General features: G+C 41.4%; 1 protein-coding gene across 2 annotated transcripts in view; it reads left to right on the top strand.

Moving 5' to 3' along the window:
• APPL1 (adaptor protein, phosphotyrosine interacting with PH domain and leucine zipper 1) overlaps positions 1 to 15629 on the top strand; it is a 1282591-nt gene that overhangs the window by 892762 nt on the left and 374200 nt on the right. For both annotated transcript variants that reach the window (XM_044078766.1, XM_044078765.1), the window contains exons 11-12: positions 1473 to 1661; positions 2668 to 2710. In XM_044078766.1, coding sequence (XP_043934701.1) covers positions 1473 to 1661; positions 2668 to 2710 — 232 coding nt within the window. The remainder of the gene's footprint in view (positions 1 to 1472; positions 1662 to 2667; positions 2711 to 15629) is intronic.

Raw genomic sequence — 15629 nt, 5'->3', positions numbered from 1 at the left:
TGTCTTATCTGTTACAATAATAGCAATGAATAACTTTATTGGAGCTTTTCTCCCCCAACAATCACTGAAAAGGGGCACTGCCCATTCGGATTATCCCAATAAACAAATGCAAATAAATAAATCTCAAAATTGATAACCAGGGCCTCTAATAAACCCAGTTTACAGTTACCTGTCAATTTGGTTAAATTGTCATAACCCCTTCAAATATTTACCTTCTTCAGAAAGAGTTTATTCGAGGTAATACCTGGTGAATGGAAAATGGACTTAAACTCAACACTAAAAAGTGTAGTATTGTTTCTTTTGGAAAACAGAAATTACCCACAACATACAGAATCAATAAAACACCCTTACTAATCAAGAAAGGTAGATCTGGTCACTTGGGTCAGAAGTTCCCTCTCCTTTGATAGTTATATGGCAACTGTTATTAGGAAATCCTTCTATTTGGTACACCTAGTAGCCAAAGGTATTTGTCCAGATCCAGAGATGTTATTGTCCCACTGTGTTCAGCACTGATCAAACAGAGTACAGTGTTCCGTCCAGTATATGTATCATTTGGCAACTCGGCAAACTCAAAAAGCTCCAGAAGTTTCCAACAGAAAAAGATTTCTCATCTTAAGAACCTTGGTTGCCAAGAGAGTCCTAAAGCCCTGCCCTGTACCTTGTAGACTCTTGATATGTGATCTGTGCCTCTACTACTATGTAGTTAGAGAACCAGTGGTCCTAGACTGCCTATATCTCATTTAGACAGACAGCTTATCTAATATTAGAACGAGACACTGAAGCCTTCATCAGCAGATTAACAGAATGCAATGGGGAGAGATGGATTCATCACCGAACTTCTCCCCCTTCACTGGAATAAATTTGGTTAAACAATGTGATTCTGTATCCTCCTCCACATTAACTCTAGATGACCAGAGGGATGCTTTCAGATTTATCCTGTGACTGACTGGTCTCTTCCTCCTTAAGGAAGGAGGTAAAGCCTGTATTGGCAAAGGTGTAAATGGTCAGTAGACTAAAATAGCCTTTAATCTCATCTGAACTGAGGATGATAGAAGCTGGTTCAGGAACAGGCATCATGATATGTACTTGCAGAAGGCAAGTAAGCATGTGAATACAGTAGCTAAAGAAATGTCATTTTTTGTGTTGAGCTGCATGCATTAAAAGAAGTACAAACTGCGATGGACTGCAAAGGGCTTTTTCTCAGATTATGAGCTGCATATGTCAAAAGTAGTGCAAATTGTCATGGAATACAGAGGGCTGTCTCACAGATTTGGTGATATGGTATGTGTAGATCTCTCTTATATCACCATTTTTGGAAAAAGTTTCATTTTCAGTTAAAGTTATTATAATGTTTGGATTTAGTTGCATTTTATGCACAGGATTTTTTTTTAGTTAGTAATTTCAGATTTATTTTACTCTGTAACTAGAACGTTGTGTGTTGTTGCTAATACTGTGTTTGGTCTGTGTTTCAGTAAGACTGGATTGGTTTCATCTACTTGGGACAGGCTGTATTACTTTACCCAGGGTGGCATCCTTATGAGTCAAGCCAGAGGACATGTGGCAGGAGGACTTGTGATGGACATTGACAACTGTTCTGTGATGGCAGTAGACTGTGAAGACCGGCGATACTGCTTTCAGATATCCTCCTTTGATGGAAAGAAGTAAGTGTGTGTTTGTTTGATTGTCTTTATCCACAATATTACATAATGCTGGGAAATATCTTAAGCATTTTTGTTTCTTTTTCTGTGAGGTGTGCACTGTTCATAGGTTCATAGTTTAGTACTAAGCTAACTGCCCTTGCGAGCCATTTTAAGCCTAGCCAATTATCCCTTGTGAGACTCAAACCTTGCACCTTGTGTTTGTAAGGCAAACACCTTCCCCATTAAGCCACCCTCCCAACCCCTATTTTCCCAATTATTTTCCCAATTCCTGATTTAATACCTTTCATAACCATGACTGGTTCACCCATGGAGAAAGAGCCACCCTTTCCTTTACCCATGTCAGGCCAAAGCTAAAAAGCTGTAAACCGTTTTGTCTCATTCTCTCCCAGTCCTGGGTCATATATGTAACAATCTGATCCTTGTCCTTCTGCTTCTTGGAGGCAATTATTTTTTCTGTCAACCCCTATGCATCCCTGATCACCTCTAAATATATTACTTGTGAGTGGCTATCCCTCATCTCTTTTCCCATGTTGTGGTGAGAAGGTATAGCCTTTTATTCAACCCTCCTCCCACCTCAAAAGGAAAAAAATATATTGTTAATTGACAGCCATTCTGCTTATCTTGCTAACTCTACAGAACCCTGTATCGTGTGGTAGGCAGCTCAGAGTATTATGGGTCCAAAGTGTTAATATGCTTCTTCCTGTAACCAAATCGTACAGGGTTTAATGCTTTCCACCTTCATTTGCATTCTGTATGGCTTTAAGCAAGTCATTTAACCAGACTGTGCTCCCCTGGAAAGGGACATTTTTGTCCAGTGGGCTTAGCTGGTTAACAAAGGTATTAAAAAAAAAAAAAAAACATTCCAAAGTGTTGTTGCTGGTATATCAGTATGCATCCATGAATTATTGGTCTTTTGCATAGAATTAATGCTATTGTAATGAAAATATAAATGTGTCTTGGAAAGATTAAAGGGTAACAACTGCGCAATTTCATTTATATTTTTCAGATCAGTTATTTTGCAAGCAGAAAGCAAGAAGGACTATGAGGAGGTAAGTTCAATACTGTCTTCCGGTTATTTTATATACTTAGTCATTTGTTTTTCTTATTTATTGTTAGAGTGATTGATTAGTTCCTAACCATGTATAGGGATGGGGTCCTTCTTAGGCCTGTTGTAGCAATGAGCCAGGCCAGTAGGGTACTGGTAAATAAAGTATATGTTATTCAGTGTATTGAGTCAGTCACTATGCTTTTCAGTGGTAAGAGAAAACTGTAATAACCTGCAAAAAAAACAAACAGATATGTAGGGAACATGCAGACTTCATACAGACCGTGACCTGAAGTCAGGATTGAATTCTGGGTCCTAGAGCTGTGACATAGAGTTCTTAGTACAGAGCCACCTTTCTGCTCTCCCCAATCCAACTACAAAAATACTGCTTTTTTTGTACCATTCAAAGCCCTGTTCTTTTTCAGTACTATGTATAATAAGGTATTAGTTGTTGCTTTGTGATGTATGCAGCCAGATACAGATCATGTTCAAATGGGGCCCTGTGCAGGGTAACGGATCAAGAGCACCCACACCATACCAGTATCCCATTACTTGACTGTCACCCCCACTTTACCATAAAACACTGTTAAAACCTGTCACAGTGCATCATAATAAAAACAGAGATTTGGGTTTGAGTTAATATTTTTACTTCAGATTTTACTACAAAACACAGACAGACATTTGCTAAAAAAAAACACTTTCACTTTGAAAAAAGACTTCCCATGATAATCTGTATATAGTTGTTTTCCTTTGAAACTCACATTTACTGAAACTCACGTTTATTGAAATTGCATCTAGCAACTTATTAAACTAGAAAAGATGTGCTGAGATTCATAGTGTGAAGCACAGATTACCAGCTATGTGAAGGGTGCAGGAATTTATAACACAAATGTGCAGCTCAATTGCTAACGGACAGAAATAATCAAATAGACACAAGTGTCCCTTTTCAGGGGCTACATAGGAACACTGTCTGGTGAAATAAAGTGGTCAGAATCACACAGTACACAAATGAAGGCTGCAGGAGTCAAATCCTACACTACATGAAGCAGCACTTTAAGAGTCCATAGCCTTACTCATCTGCACTATGTGCCAAACAAACTTGCACTTCCAGCACAATTCATTTCACACGTGTCCCTGCAAAAACAAGTTAAATTAAAAACATATTCATATTTATAATATTAATAATAAACCCATAGACTTCATGCTGTCCAGTTTCTTCATAGTCAGGTAATAAACACACTGCCAGGAGAAAAAAGGAAACCAAGAATAGTGTCCAAAGAACATGGCTAATGTGACGATACACCTGCTTATTGTACCCTTCCTTTACACCATAACTGTGCTGGGATGCAGGAACCAAGTATTTGCACGCGCACACACACACACACACACACACACACACAGACATTTAATCATCTGTTACAGTGTCTTGTATTGCTGCATACACCTGCAATGTTTGCTTGCAATCACATAAATAAAGGAGTATGTAAGTAATGACCTAGAAGTCTTTGCTGAAGAGTTCTGGACAATGCCAAAAATAATGAGAGGACAAATTTTAGAGGATTTATTGCATCTTTTAACTAGGTGACCCCACTGGACAAAGTGCATATTTAGAGGTAACACAGGAGCATTGTCTAGTTAAATGACTTGCTCAAAGTTATACAGTTGGCAAATGGAGGTGGAAGGATTCAAACTCTGTACTTTTGATTACCGGAAGCAGTTTGTTAATAGCTCAGAGTTTTAAATACCAGGTGAGTCTAATTCACATAAAAAGTGAACAGAACAACAGGTGTTGCTTGGATGCATATTTTGTGAACAATAATATCTATGCAGGGCTAATTACTCCCATTATTGGTTAACTGCAATCTTTGAGATTTACCAGAAAAAAGAAGTTAACAATGGAGTAGGTCATAAATGTTAGACAAACTGTGAGACCGATATAAGGTAGACTATTATAATTCACAGCGATTTACCAGAAAATAAAGCTGTAAACAAAGGCCTGACAGTACAGAGGACTTGAGGCTCGGAGCTCTTAATGAGCTGCTCCTTAGAGTTAGTATAGAGTTTGACTCTTTCTGCTTCTTTTTGCATACTGTGTAACTCTGAGCAAGTGGAAAGAAACTAGGTGAAACAACCACAAATTACTAATAGTCCACATAAAACACCCAGTCCAGCGCACTGATCCCAATAAAGGCAAGGAAGTCACTCCGATCTTACTAAAAAAATAAAAAGCTGTTGATATACAAAAAAGCAATCTGCATTAAGCACTTTCATTCCACACAGGGAACTTCATCACAATGCTTGTAAAACAAATAACTGCCATTAGTATAATACCAGCAATTAAATAGTACTACACACCCATTGGTTCCTGAACAAATTCAATTAACTAAAAGAATTCCAATTAAGTACTTCCAACTTGCCTACCCAAAAAAAAACCTTGCGTGAAAGTATAAAATATTAAAATGTATATAAAATATAAAAATGTATACATTCTACTACATAGTATAATATAACTTAATATACAAGTACAACTCAATAATAACAATATAACAGTAATGGGATTTGAAGTCATCCCTTAATTACAAGACTATTCTCTTGAGGGCAGGTATTGTAGAGCAATGTTCATTTAAAGCTGGGGGGGTTATGTTATACTATGTAGTAGAATGTATACATTTTTTATATTTTATATACATTTTTATATTTTATACTTTCACACAAGGTTTTTTTGGGCCGGCAAGTTGGAAGTACTTAATTGGAATTCTTTTAGTTAATTGAATTAGTTCAGGAACCAATGGGGGTGTTGTACTATTTTTAATGGCAGTTATTTGTTTTACACGCATTCTAATTAAGTTCCCTGTGCAGAATGGAAGCGCTTAATGCAGATTGCTTTTTTGTATATTAAAAGCTTTTCATTTTTTTACTAAGATCGGAGTGACTTCCTTGCCTTTATTGGGACCAGTGTGCCAGAATGGGTGTTTTGTGTGGATGATTAGTAACTCTGAGCGAGTCACTTAACCAAACAGAGCTCTTGCAGAATGGATTTTCCTGATCTAACAAATTGGGGCAGAAATATGAGGCAAAAAAATCAATGTTGTGTGTATCATTGGCTTGGGCATAAATATGAGGCAAGAAATGTGTACTGGCATTGCTGGCTGACTGCAGTCGTCAATGATGAAACAGATTTTTAGGAGGTCGTACCAAAACTAAGGCATAATATTACTGGTTGTTATTGCTGACGGCAATCCTCAGTGAAAACAAACAAGAGATGTTTGTGGTAAGTATGAGCTCTGTATCCCTGGCTGGCATTACTGACTAACTGCAATAAACACACACACACACACACACACACACACACACACACACACACACACACACACATGGTTAGTTCCATTCCAAGCATAACTTAACATTGATCCAGATTCATAATCATCACTGGCATTACTGACTGAGGTTCTGCAAAGATTGGAGAGATGTTCCTGATGCATACTTTGAGTAGGCAACAAGAGGTTCATCCATTCTTAACTTTTATCATAGCAATGTCAGACAGCATTGGTCTGGTCATGTTTATAGGGCCCCCCAAACAGCACAGGCCCAAGGCAGCTGCCTAGATGGCCTTGTGCTGAATCAATCCCTGCACACAGCAAGAAGCCTTTTCCTTCATTCACTGAGCTACCTGTTTTTATTCTGCTGGTATTTCTGAAGCATGCCACAGTGATGAGCAATTACTGTTGCTACATTACAGTGCATGGCCCTTCAGTTCATTTCCTTCTTTATGTAGTCAGCACATCTTCCATGTGTCTGTGTAGGTTTTTACAGTTTGTTTCAGTGTCCTCTCTCATTCCAGGGTGTGCTGTAGGAGAATCGGCAGCTCTTCAAATTGTCCATAGATAATTGTCCTGCGTGAGTTTCCCATAAGTGCATGTATTAAGTGTGTGTGTGTGCTCATGCACATCCTGCAATGAGTTACTAAGCTATCTGGGATTAGTTTCTCTGTCTTGTATATTTTAAGTACCAGAATAAGCAATGTCTTCCCTGTTGCCCTAAAGTAGATTACGCTGATAATCAGGGAATGAATTGAATGAATGATTGAATTAAATTAATAAATAAAAAAAAATGCATGCCTCTTCACTGATTGTTTTTATTGTGTAAGTAAAACATAATCCTGGAATGTATACTTTGGTTTTCAGAAACACTGCTTTTTAACTAAAATGATCTTGCATTTTTTTATAAGTGGCGTCTTAGATTATATAAAAGAAAAAATGCTGATGAACTAAACTCAGACTTAAAAAAATGCTTTGTTGCAGTGTTTGGCCTTTGTTGGTGTGTGTGTGTGTGTGTGTGTGTGTGTGTGTGTGTGTGTGTGTGTGTGTGTGTGTGTGCACGCGCGCGTATGTATGTGTATGTCACTGCAGAGGAAGGCTTCTGACTCAGAAAGGCATGTTCAACAGCTAGACTTTATGAAGATTATTTAGAATGTTTCCTTTTTTGTCAGCTATTTTATTTAAATGTTCATCATCAAGCTACAAACCATATAATGTATAAAGAAAGCAGTATATCATGTATGTCACTATTGGACACAGAGCATTGATAGTACTGCATCTTGAAAACATTGACTGTATTGTAATCTCTAAGGTCAAAGTGAAACCAAGCTAAAGTGCTGATAACATTTGTTGAGATCTAACTAGTGAAATTAACTGACCAGTCAAATAACTGTATTAATATTCCCAATAAAAGGAAAGATCATGCTGAAATGTGCCATCATCACTGCCATGGGCATTCATTTTCAAAACAGAAGAGGAAGAACCAGCGAAAGGGAAATACAAATCTGAGTTGTATCTTGGAATCCTATGATAAATATTTTCATGTGTTTCTTTTTGTGTTGCAGTGTTTGAGACTACAATAACAATCCAGTTATCATAGGCTGGTAAGAGTTTTGCCGCTTTAAGGAATCCAGTGGAGCTGCCCATTGTTTTTTATGTATTTTGATGTAGTACAATGAGCATACTAAATCGGTGGTAGTGCAGCGATAGCATTGTCACCTCACAGCAAGAGGTTCTCCCGTTCGATTCTCAGCTGGAGCGCCTTTTGTGTGGAGTCTGCATGTCCTCCCCGCGGTCGAGTGGCCTTCGAAAGACATGCGTGAATGGGCGTGCCTTCGTTGAAGGTTGGGTGTCGAGCTGGCACCTCGGCACCGTAAAAATCTAATGCCAATCATTAGCGGACCGGAGTTCCGCTGTGGCGACCCCTAACCGGGAAAAGCCGAAAGAAGAAGAACAACAATGAGCATACTACTACTTGTTGGTTTTGAGCAGTTTGTAATGTTTTGGATTTAAAGTACCTGGTGATATGGTTATGGGTAGATGTGTAGATTTTATGTAGTAAACAGGAAAATTCAGCAGTAACTTTATGAGGAATAATGGGGCCAATAGGATAAACGTTCATCCCCAGATATGTGAAACGAGCATTCTACTTTGCTGTAGAGGGGACTTATTAGGTGGTCATTCACAGAATATCTGTTCTCAGTAGCCAGAAGAATTAGTATTACACCACCAGGAGGGAGTAGTTCCAATGAGCTTAGGCATTTGTTTCTGTCATGAATATTATGTGTAGTACTTTGCACATGAAAACAACATCAAAGTATGTAACCATGTTTGTTGCTGCAGGTAGTTAGGTCTTCTGTTCTTTTATTAAGGAAATTCTTTCTTGACACTTAAGATAGGACCAACAGGATCTCAACACAGTTATTAAACCAGGCATGAGTTATCATTAGACCACTATTGCAATAGCCTAAGCTATGTGGGATATAAGGAATGAATATCCAGCTAGTATCAAGACCTTCAAAGCGCCAAGGCTCTTGCCCCTATAGTGCCTTTTTTAGGCAAGGCTCAAAAGACAAAACCCACCGCTGTAAATAGCACAAGTAACAAAACACTGAGGGTAATGCTACTCAATGTCAGAAGTCTAAACCTCAAAATGCATGCACTAGAGGCACTCCTCAGTATGGAGAAAATCGATATCTGTGCAGTAACAGAAACCTGGTTTAAGGCTCCAGAGAGCACCCCAGCACTACCAGGCAACAACTCATACCATACATTTTGGCCACAAAACCCGGACCGAAATACAAAAGGCAAGGGCGTATCCATATTCATCAAGGATACCCACACCTCCAGGTTAGTGGCACAGCACAATGATTCAGAGATCATCCACATGCAGCTAACAACTGGCAGAACTGCAATTCAAATTGCAGCTTGTTACAGATCACCCACCATGTCCCAGGACCCCCATTCCACATTTCTGGAAACACTGGGAAACATAAAGGTCCTACCAAACACCCTGATGTATTGGGTGATTTCAATTACCCAAGCATTAACTGGGAGAACAAGTCAAGTACTAACTCCCTTGCCCAACATTTCCTAGAATTTATAAACTCAAATGCCCTGGATCAGCTGGTCAACAACCCCACAAGAGGTGACAGCATATTGGACCTGGTGATCACCAACATGGGCGACCGGTATTCCACACCGGAGGTCAACCCCTCGCTGGTTAGATCTGACCATAAACTAATCACTCTGGATATCCACATTCCGCCCCCACCCCCGGTCAAAGAAACCACCGTGAAAAACTTTTCAAAAGCAAACTTCACGTTACTTAAGACCGAGGTGGAAAGTTTCAAATCCCCATGCTAAAGGATAATGCTGCCCAAGCTGAGAAATCCTTTACTAATGCACTCTACGGGCACCTACAAGAATGCATGGATCGTGCTATCCCAAGCAAAACCAAGACTCACTCCTCCAAGAAAAGAAACCAGTCTGGTGGACCCCTGCCATAAACAAGCTATACAATAGAAGGAGGAAACTAGTACAGAAAAGAATAAAATCCCAAGAGGGGAAGACATCGCTGATCAGTATCAGCAAGAAACTATGATCCCTCATAAAATCATCCAAGGCGAACTTCGAAAGAAAAATTGCCAAGGACTCCAAAGATAACCACAAGGCATTCTTTAGCTATGTCAAGAATCTAAGTGGCAATTCCCAGATCTGCTCGGAGTTGGTGCAGAAAGGCACAAAATGCACTGAGCCGACCGATATCGCCAACATCCTGGCAGACAGGTTCAGTGCAAACTTCACCCCCCCTCTCACCCCCAAAAGGGCCCATAACCATACCAGAAGAATGTAGTGCCCCTGAAATCACAGACACTCTGGTTAAAACAGCCCTCTCCAAAGCCAAAGACACAGCATCAATGGGACCGGACGGTGTCCCAGGCTGCGTCCTACATGAGCTCAAAGATGAACTAACCCCTCACCTAAACACACTGTTCAGACTCAGCCTCTCCACAGGCTACATGCCCATAGAGTGGTGCACAGCAACGGTTATTCCGCTCCACAAAGGTAGAGCCACAACAGACCCCGGGAACTATCGCCCTATAAGCCTGACTAGCTTAGTCTGCAAGGCTATGGAGCACATCATCATGGATCTCATTAACAGAGACAGTGGGAATATCTAAACACTGGACCCTACCCAGTTCGGCTTTATTAAGGGCAGATCATGCCTCCTAAACCTGATGGACTTCTTTGAGACAGTTACGAAGGCTGTAGACGAGGGAAAGGTGGTCCAGACAGCCTACCTAGACCTCGCAAAGGCCTTCGACACCATTCCCCATTCTGATATTATAGACAAGCTCACCAGCCTGAACATAAACCCTACGTCATGAGATGGGTTGCCAACTGGCTCAGGGACAGAACCCACATGGTAAGAGTTGCGGTAGCTAGGTCTGACTCTAAACTAGATGTTCTTCGTGTTTCACTGTTGCAGTCATTACAATTGGGTTATCCTGCTGGCAGGCAACCCTCAGTTGGCCTGAATTCCAAAGTCTAGGTCCGGCGTCGGTTGCTATCGCCTCTTCCCTGACGTCAGTGCGCCAGGGGTATAAAAGATGGAGCCAACGCCATTTTCTTCAGTCTTTCTTGCCACGCGGGGCCCGAAGCAAAAGCAGTTCTCAAGTGCCGGTCGGCTGACTCTTGAGATTTTCGTGTTCGAGTTTCAGATCCGAAGTCTTCTTTAAAAGATACGTACCCTGTTGGGGAAACTTTTTTCTTGCTCCAGACCAATGTCAGAAAAAGTTAATAATTGTATTTCTTGTGGGAAGCAAATACCTCATAAGGACTTTCATTCTTACTGTATTCCTTGCCTAGGCCCTGACCACGACGTTGCTAATTGTCGATTTTGTGCTAGATTTAACCAACGCACTATTAAGCATCGGTACGATTTTGCATTTCACTATTTTGGCAGAAGATTTAATTATACGATGTCATCGGATAGCCATCCAACTACCGGAATTCACAAGAAATGCAAAGAAAAAGAGAAGGACAGGCATCTGAGGTCCAAAACCGACAACGAGGTTTCTTCTAAGCCAGTCGCCGGTTCGCCGGTTCTCAGTGAGGCACCTTCGCAGCCCCTGATGACCGCTACTTTAGACTCGCAGGCCGCTACTGACTCCCACATGGAGTCGACCAGGCCGCAGGAAACTCAAGGTATTGGACCTTCAGAGACAATTCCCTCAGATGGGTCCGGAGCTGCTGAGCAGGCATCGGCTTCTGAGGGTGTTTTCAGACCTACTCAATTATATGTTAAAACTACTTCAGCTTCAAAGGCAAAGACTAAAACACCTTTAAAGACAAAGAAACAAGTACAACAGCCTCATGGACAGCCCTCCATGCCCAAAAAACAGATGCTCAAAATGGCCGAAGACTTAATTACTTTGATCAGGGGTTCCCATCCCCCTCCTGATAAGAGGCCTAGGCAACAGACAGAATATGAATCTTCAGATCAAGTTTCCATTTTATCTGATTCCTCTTCTGATCAGGCATACTCTCTTCCTCCCTATGAGGATTCCGATGCTGAAGAATCTATCCCTTCAGCCTCCCCACCTGAGGATAATTCTTTTGGGGAAACTTTGCATACTATGAGGGAACATTTCCACTAGGAGAGCCAAGATTTTTCAGAATCTAAGAAAAGGCTCAGAGACTTCCTTTTACTACCACAACACAGGCCCCTAGCTATTCCACCTGTGTTAGACATTGTAGAAGAGTCCAGTCTGAACCCTGATTCCTTACCTCCAGCTCCTGTTAAGCCAGACAGATACTACAGGGATCCTGACTCTCATAAATTCCTTTTCAAAAACCCTGCTGCTGACCCAGAAACTATCTCTCAGGGTCTCAAAGGAGTCAAGGCTTCTATTGCAAAAAACCCTACACCCTCTGACAGGGATTCTAGAGCTCTGGACAGATGGGGAAAAAAGATTTACACTTCTGCTACCTTGGCTATAAGGGCTTTAAATTGTCAGTTTCATATGCTCAAATATCAGCAATATATTATGTCACTGCTTAAACAGAAATTGTTGATAAATTCTGAATGTGCAGAAAACAAAGAAATGCAGGATTTATTGCATGCAGCTGAACAAGTTGGAAAGCATACTTTGCAATGTGATTTTGATTCCCTGGAGGCCTCCTGCAGGGCCGCTGTTACGGGTTCTGTCATTAGGAGGCATGCTTGGTTAAAGGAACAAACTCTACCTGATCATGTTAAAGCAAAATTATTAGATGCTCCATTACAGCATGATACCTTGTTTGGCGTTAAAGCAGAAGAGATGTTAAAGAAAATGGAGGACAAAGCTAAAGCTATGCAAACAGTCAAGGATTTCTTACAGGTACAGCCTGCAAGACTTAGCAGACACTGGCCTACAAAGAATTGGTCCTTTCCAGTGTCAGACAGGCCACAAAGGGGCAGATAGAGATGCCCTAGAGGCAGAACCCAGCCCCAAGGTTTGTACAGGTCTAAACAATGGGGTGCTTCTACCTCCAAAAGTGGAGAAGACAAATCACAGCCATACAGGAAACAGTCCCAGTGACTTCCCCCTGCCTGCGCCAAGCACCTATCTTCTGGCAGCACCTTTAGGGGGAAAACTAGCATTTTTTTCTCAAAATTGGCACATAACACAGGACAAATGGGTTTTAGACATAGTGTCACAGGGCTACAAGTTTCACTTTCATACCCTGCCAAAGGCAAACAGTTGGCCAGACCTGCCAAAAAACCAATGGGCAGGGGCACAAAAACAAGTCTCATCCCTCATAGATATGAGGGCCATTCAACAAGTACCAGAGCAAGAGCAGGGGAAAGGATTTTATTTAAGACTGTTCTTGGTACCCAGAAAAGACAAAGCCTGGAGAGCAATACTGGACCTATCTATTCTAAACACATATCTGGATATGCCAAAATTCAAAATGTTGACTCTACAGCAGCTTCTGCCCATGCTGGGCAAGAAGGCTTGGCTTGTGACTTTAGACCTAAAAGAGGCATACCTGCATGTCCCAATCAGACAAACATGCAGAAGATACCTCAGATTCAAAGCTGGCTCAATGCACTACCAATTCTCTGCACTGCCCTTTGGCTTATCTACTGCGCCCAGGGTCTTCACAAAGTGCCTGGCATCAGTATTTGCATTCTGCAGATAAAGAGGAATACAAATATATCCTTACTTGGACGACTGCCTCATTCAAGCAGAGAACAAGGGCATTCTACTACAGCATCTGGCATTTGTAAAGAGATTACTACCATGCCTAGGGTACACAGTCAACAAATAGAAATCATAACTAGTACCTTCTCAAGAGATAATATTCCTGGGTGCAAGCTTAAATACAACTGCCCAGATGGCTTATCTCACGCCAGACAAAGAAAGGCAACTGACTACCTATTTCAAACTGTTGGCAACAAAGGCCCAGTTATCTGCAAGAAAAATTCTGCAGGCTTTGGGCTTCATGGCATCCTGCATTCTACTAATTCCATATGCAAGACTGCATATGAGGAAACTTCAATGGTACCTAAAAAGTGTTTGGACTCAGCATTGCCACAGCCTGGAAACAATAATTACTCTCATTCCCTGCCTGCAACAGGAGTTTCGATGGTGGGCGAAGGCTTGTCACCAGAACAAGGGACAGCCATTCACCTTACCCCCAGCCAGGCAGACATTAACAACGGATGCATCAGATTATGCCTGGGGGCCCACATGGCAGGAAGATGTATTCAAGGCACATGGTCCACAAACCAAATGCATCTACATATCAATCATAAAGAGATGCTAGCTGTTCAGAATGCCCTCACAGCCTTCAAGGACCTACTTCATCCAGGGCAACTACTGATAAAGACAGACAATACCACAGTCATGTGGTATATAAACAAGCAGGGAGGCACTCATTCTTATCCCCTTTGCAGACTAGCCATGACTTTGTGGGACACAGCATTGACTTACCAGGTACATCTGCAGGCACAATTCCTGCCAGGAAAGATAAATACTCTGGCAGATGAACTAAGCAGAAACCTCATGGATCCCCACGAGTGGAAATTGGATCCACAAGTCTTCAACATGATAACAAGGGATTGGGGATGCCCGGACATAGATCTATTTGCCTCTCCTCACAACTGCCAACTAAAGAGATTCTGCGCAAGGACTTATCACAGACAAGCATGGATAGTGGATGCCCTATCTTTCAGCTGAAAAAACTTAACAGTATATGCCTTTCCTCCACTACCTCTCATCCCCAAGGTACTCCTAAAGGTCAGACAAGAGAAGCCAGAAATTATACTGATTGCCCCAGACTGGCCCCGCCAGTACTGGTATCCAAACCTAAGGAACTTGTCTCAATGCCCAGCCTGGACCTTACCTCAAATACCTCATCTATTGTCCCAACAAAACAATCATATCCTGCACAGCCAACTCAAGACCTTAAATGTGGTAGCATGGCGGATAATGTAGTCATACAAAACACACCTCTCACTAAAGCGGTGATGGATGTCATTTTGGAGGCCAGGAGGCCTAGTACTAGAAAATTTTATGCTGGAAAATGGAAGAGATTCTGTGCTTAGAACCAGGCACAAGGAATTGACATAGCTGTACCAAATATTCCTCATCCTATCCTTTTCATCAATTAAAATTCATGCCTTTGCCATTTCGGCTCATTACATTTCAGAGCCACTAATCTTTTCTCATCCTTTATTAAGACAATACCTCAGAGGAGCAAAAAATTTAAGGCCTCCAAGGAGATCACCAATACCTGCATGGGACTTCAACTATGTCTTGGAAAAACTCACCCTGCCTCCTTTTGAGCCAGCCGCTACAGCTGATATAAAGTTTTTATCTTGGAAAACAGTTCTGCTCCTAGCAATAACCTCTGCAAGACGAGTTTCAGAGCTACAGGCACTCATGGCTGTGGAACCTTTTATCATTTTTTATCCAGACAGGGTTTCCCTGAGGACAAACCCAACATTTATGCTTAAGGTAGTGTCCAGTGTGGCCCTTAACCAAACTATTCATCTGCCTACCTTTTACCCAAACCCACAGAATAAGGGGGAGAGAATTCTGCATTCTTTGGACATACACAGACAGCTACACTTCTACTTGAACAGAACCAAAGCTTTCAGAAAGACAGAGCAATTACTAATGGCATATGCTGCAGGATCACAAGGAAAGGCTATCTCAAAGCAGACTATTTCAAAGTGGATAGGCCACTGCATTAGTTTCTGCTATTCACAACATGGCAAGCCAGTGCCTAAAGGCATTAGGCCACATTCAACCAGAACAGCAGCCACGTCAGCAGCCTTCCTCAGGGGAGTTCCAACCAAAGACATTTTAGAGGCTGCTACCTGGAGTTCAGTGCACACTTTTACAAAGCACTATCACTTACCACTCTACTCTAAATCCAGGGCAGGCTTTGCCACTGCAGTTCTGCAGGGCCTCATAGCCGCTCCTAATGCTATTTAGCTCCAGCCTCCCAACCATAGCTTTGGGATTCAACCCAATTGTAATGACTGCAACAGTGAAACACGAAGAACATAGTACGGTTGTGTACACTTAACAAAAATGTAGATGTTCG

The sequence above is a fragment of the Protopterus annectens genome, chromosome 7.part1 (genome assembly GCF_019279795.1).
Source record: "Protopterus annectens isolate FY-2018-M chromosome 7.part1, PAN1.0, whole genome shotgun sequence".
Lineage (NCBI taxonomy): Eukaryota > Metazoa > Chordata > Ceratodontiformes > Protopteridae > Protopterus > Protopterus annectens.
The sequence above is the reverse complement of the archived record's forward strand: the minus strand, read 5'-3'. Positions and strand labels throughout refer to the sequence as shown.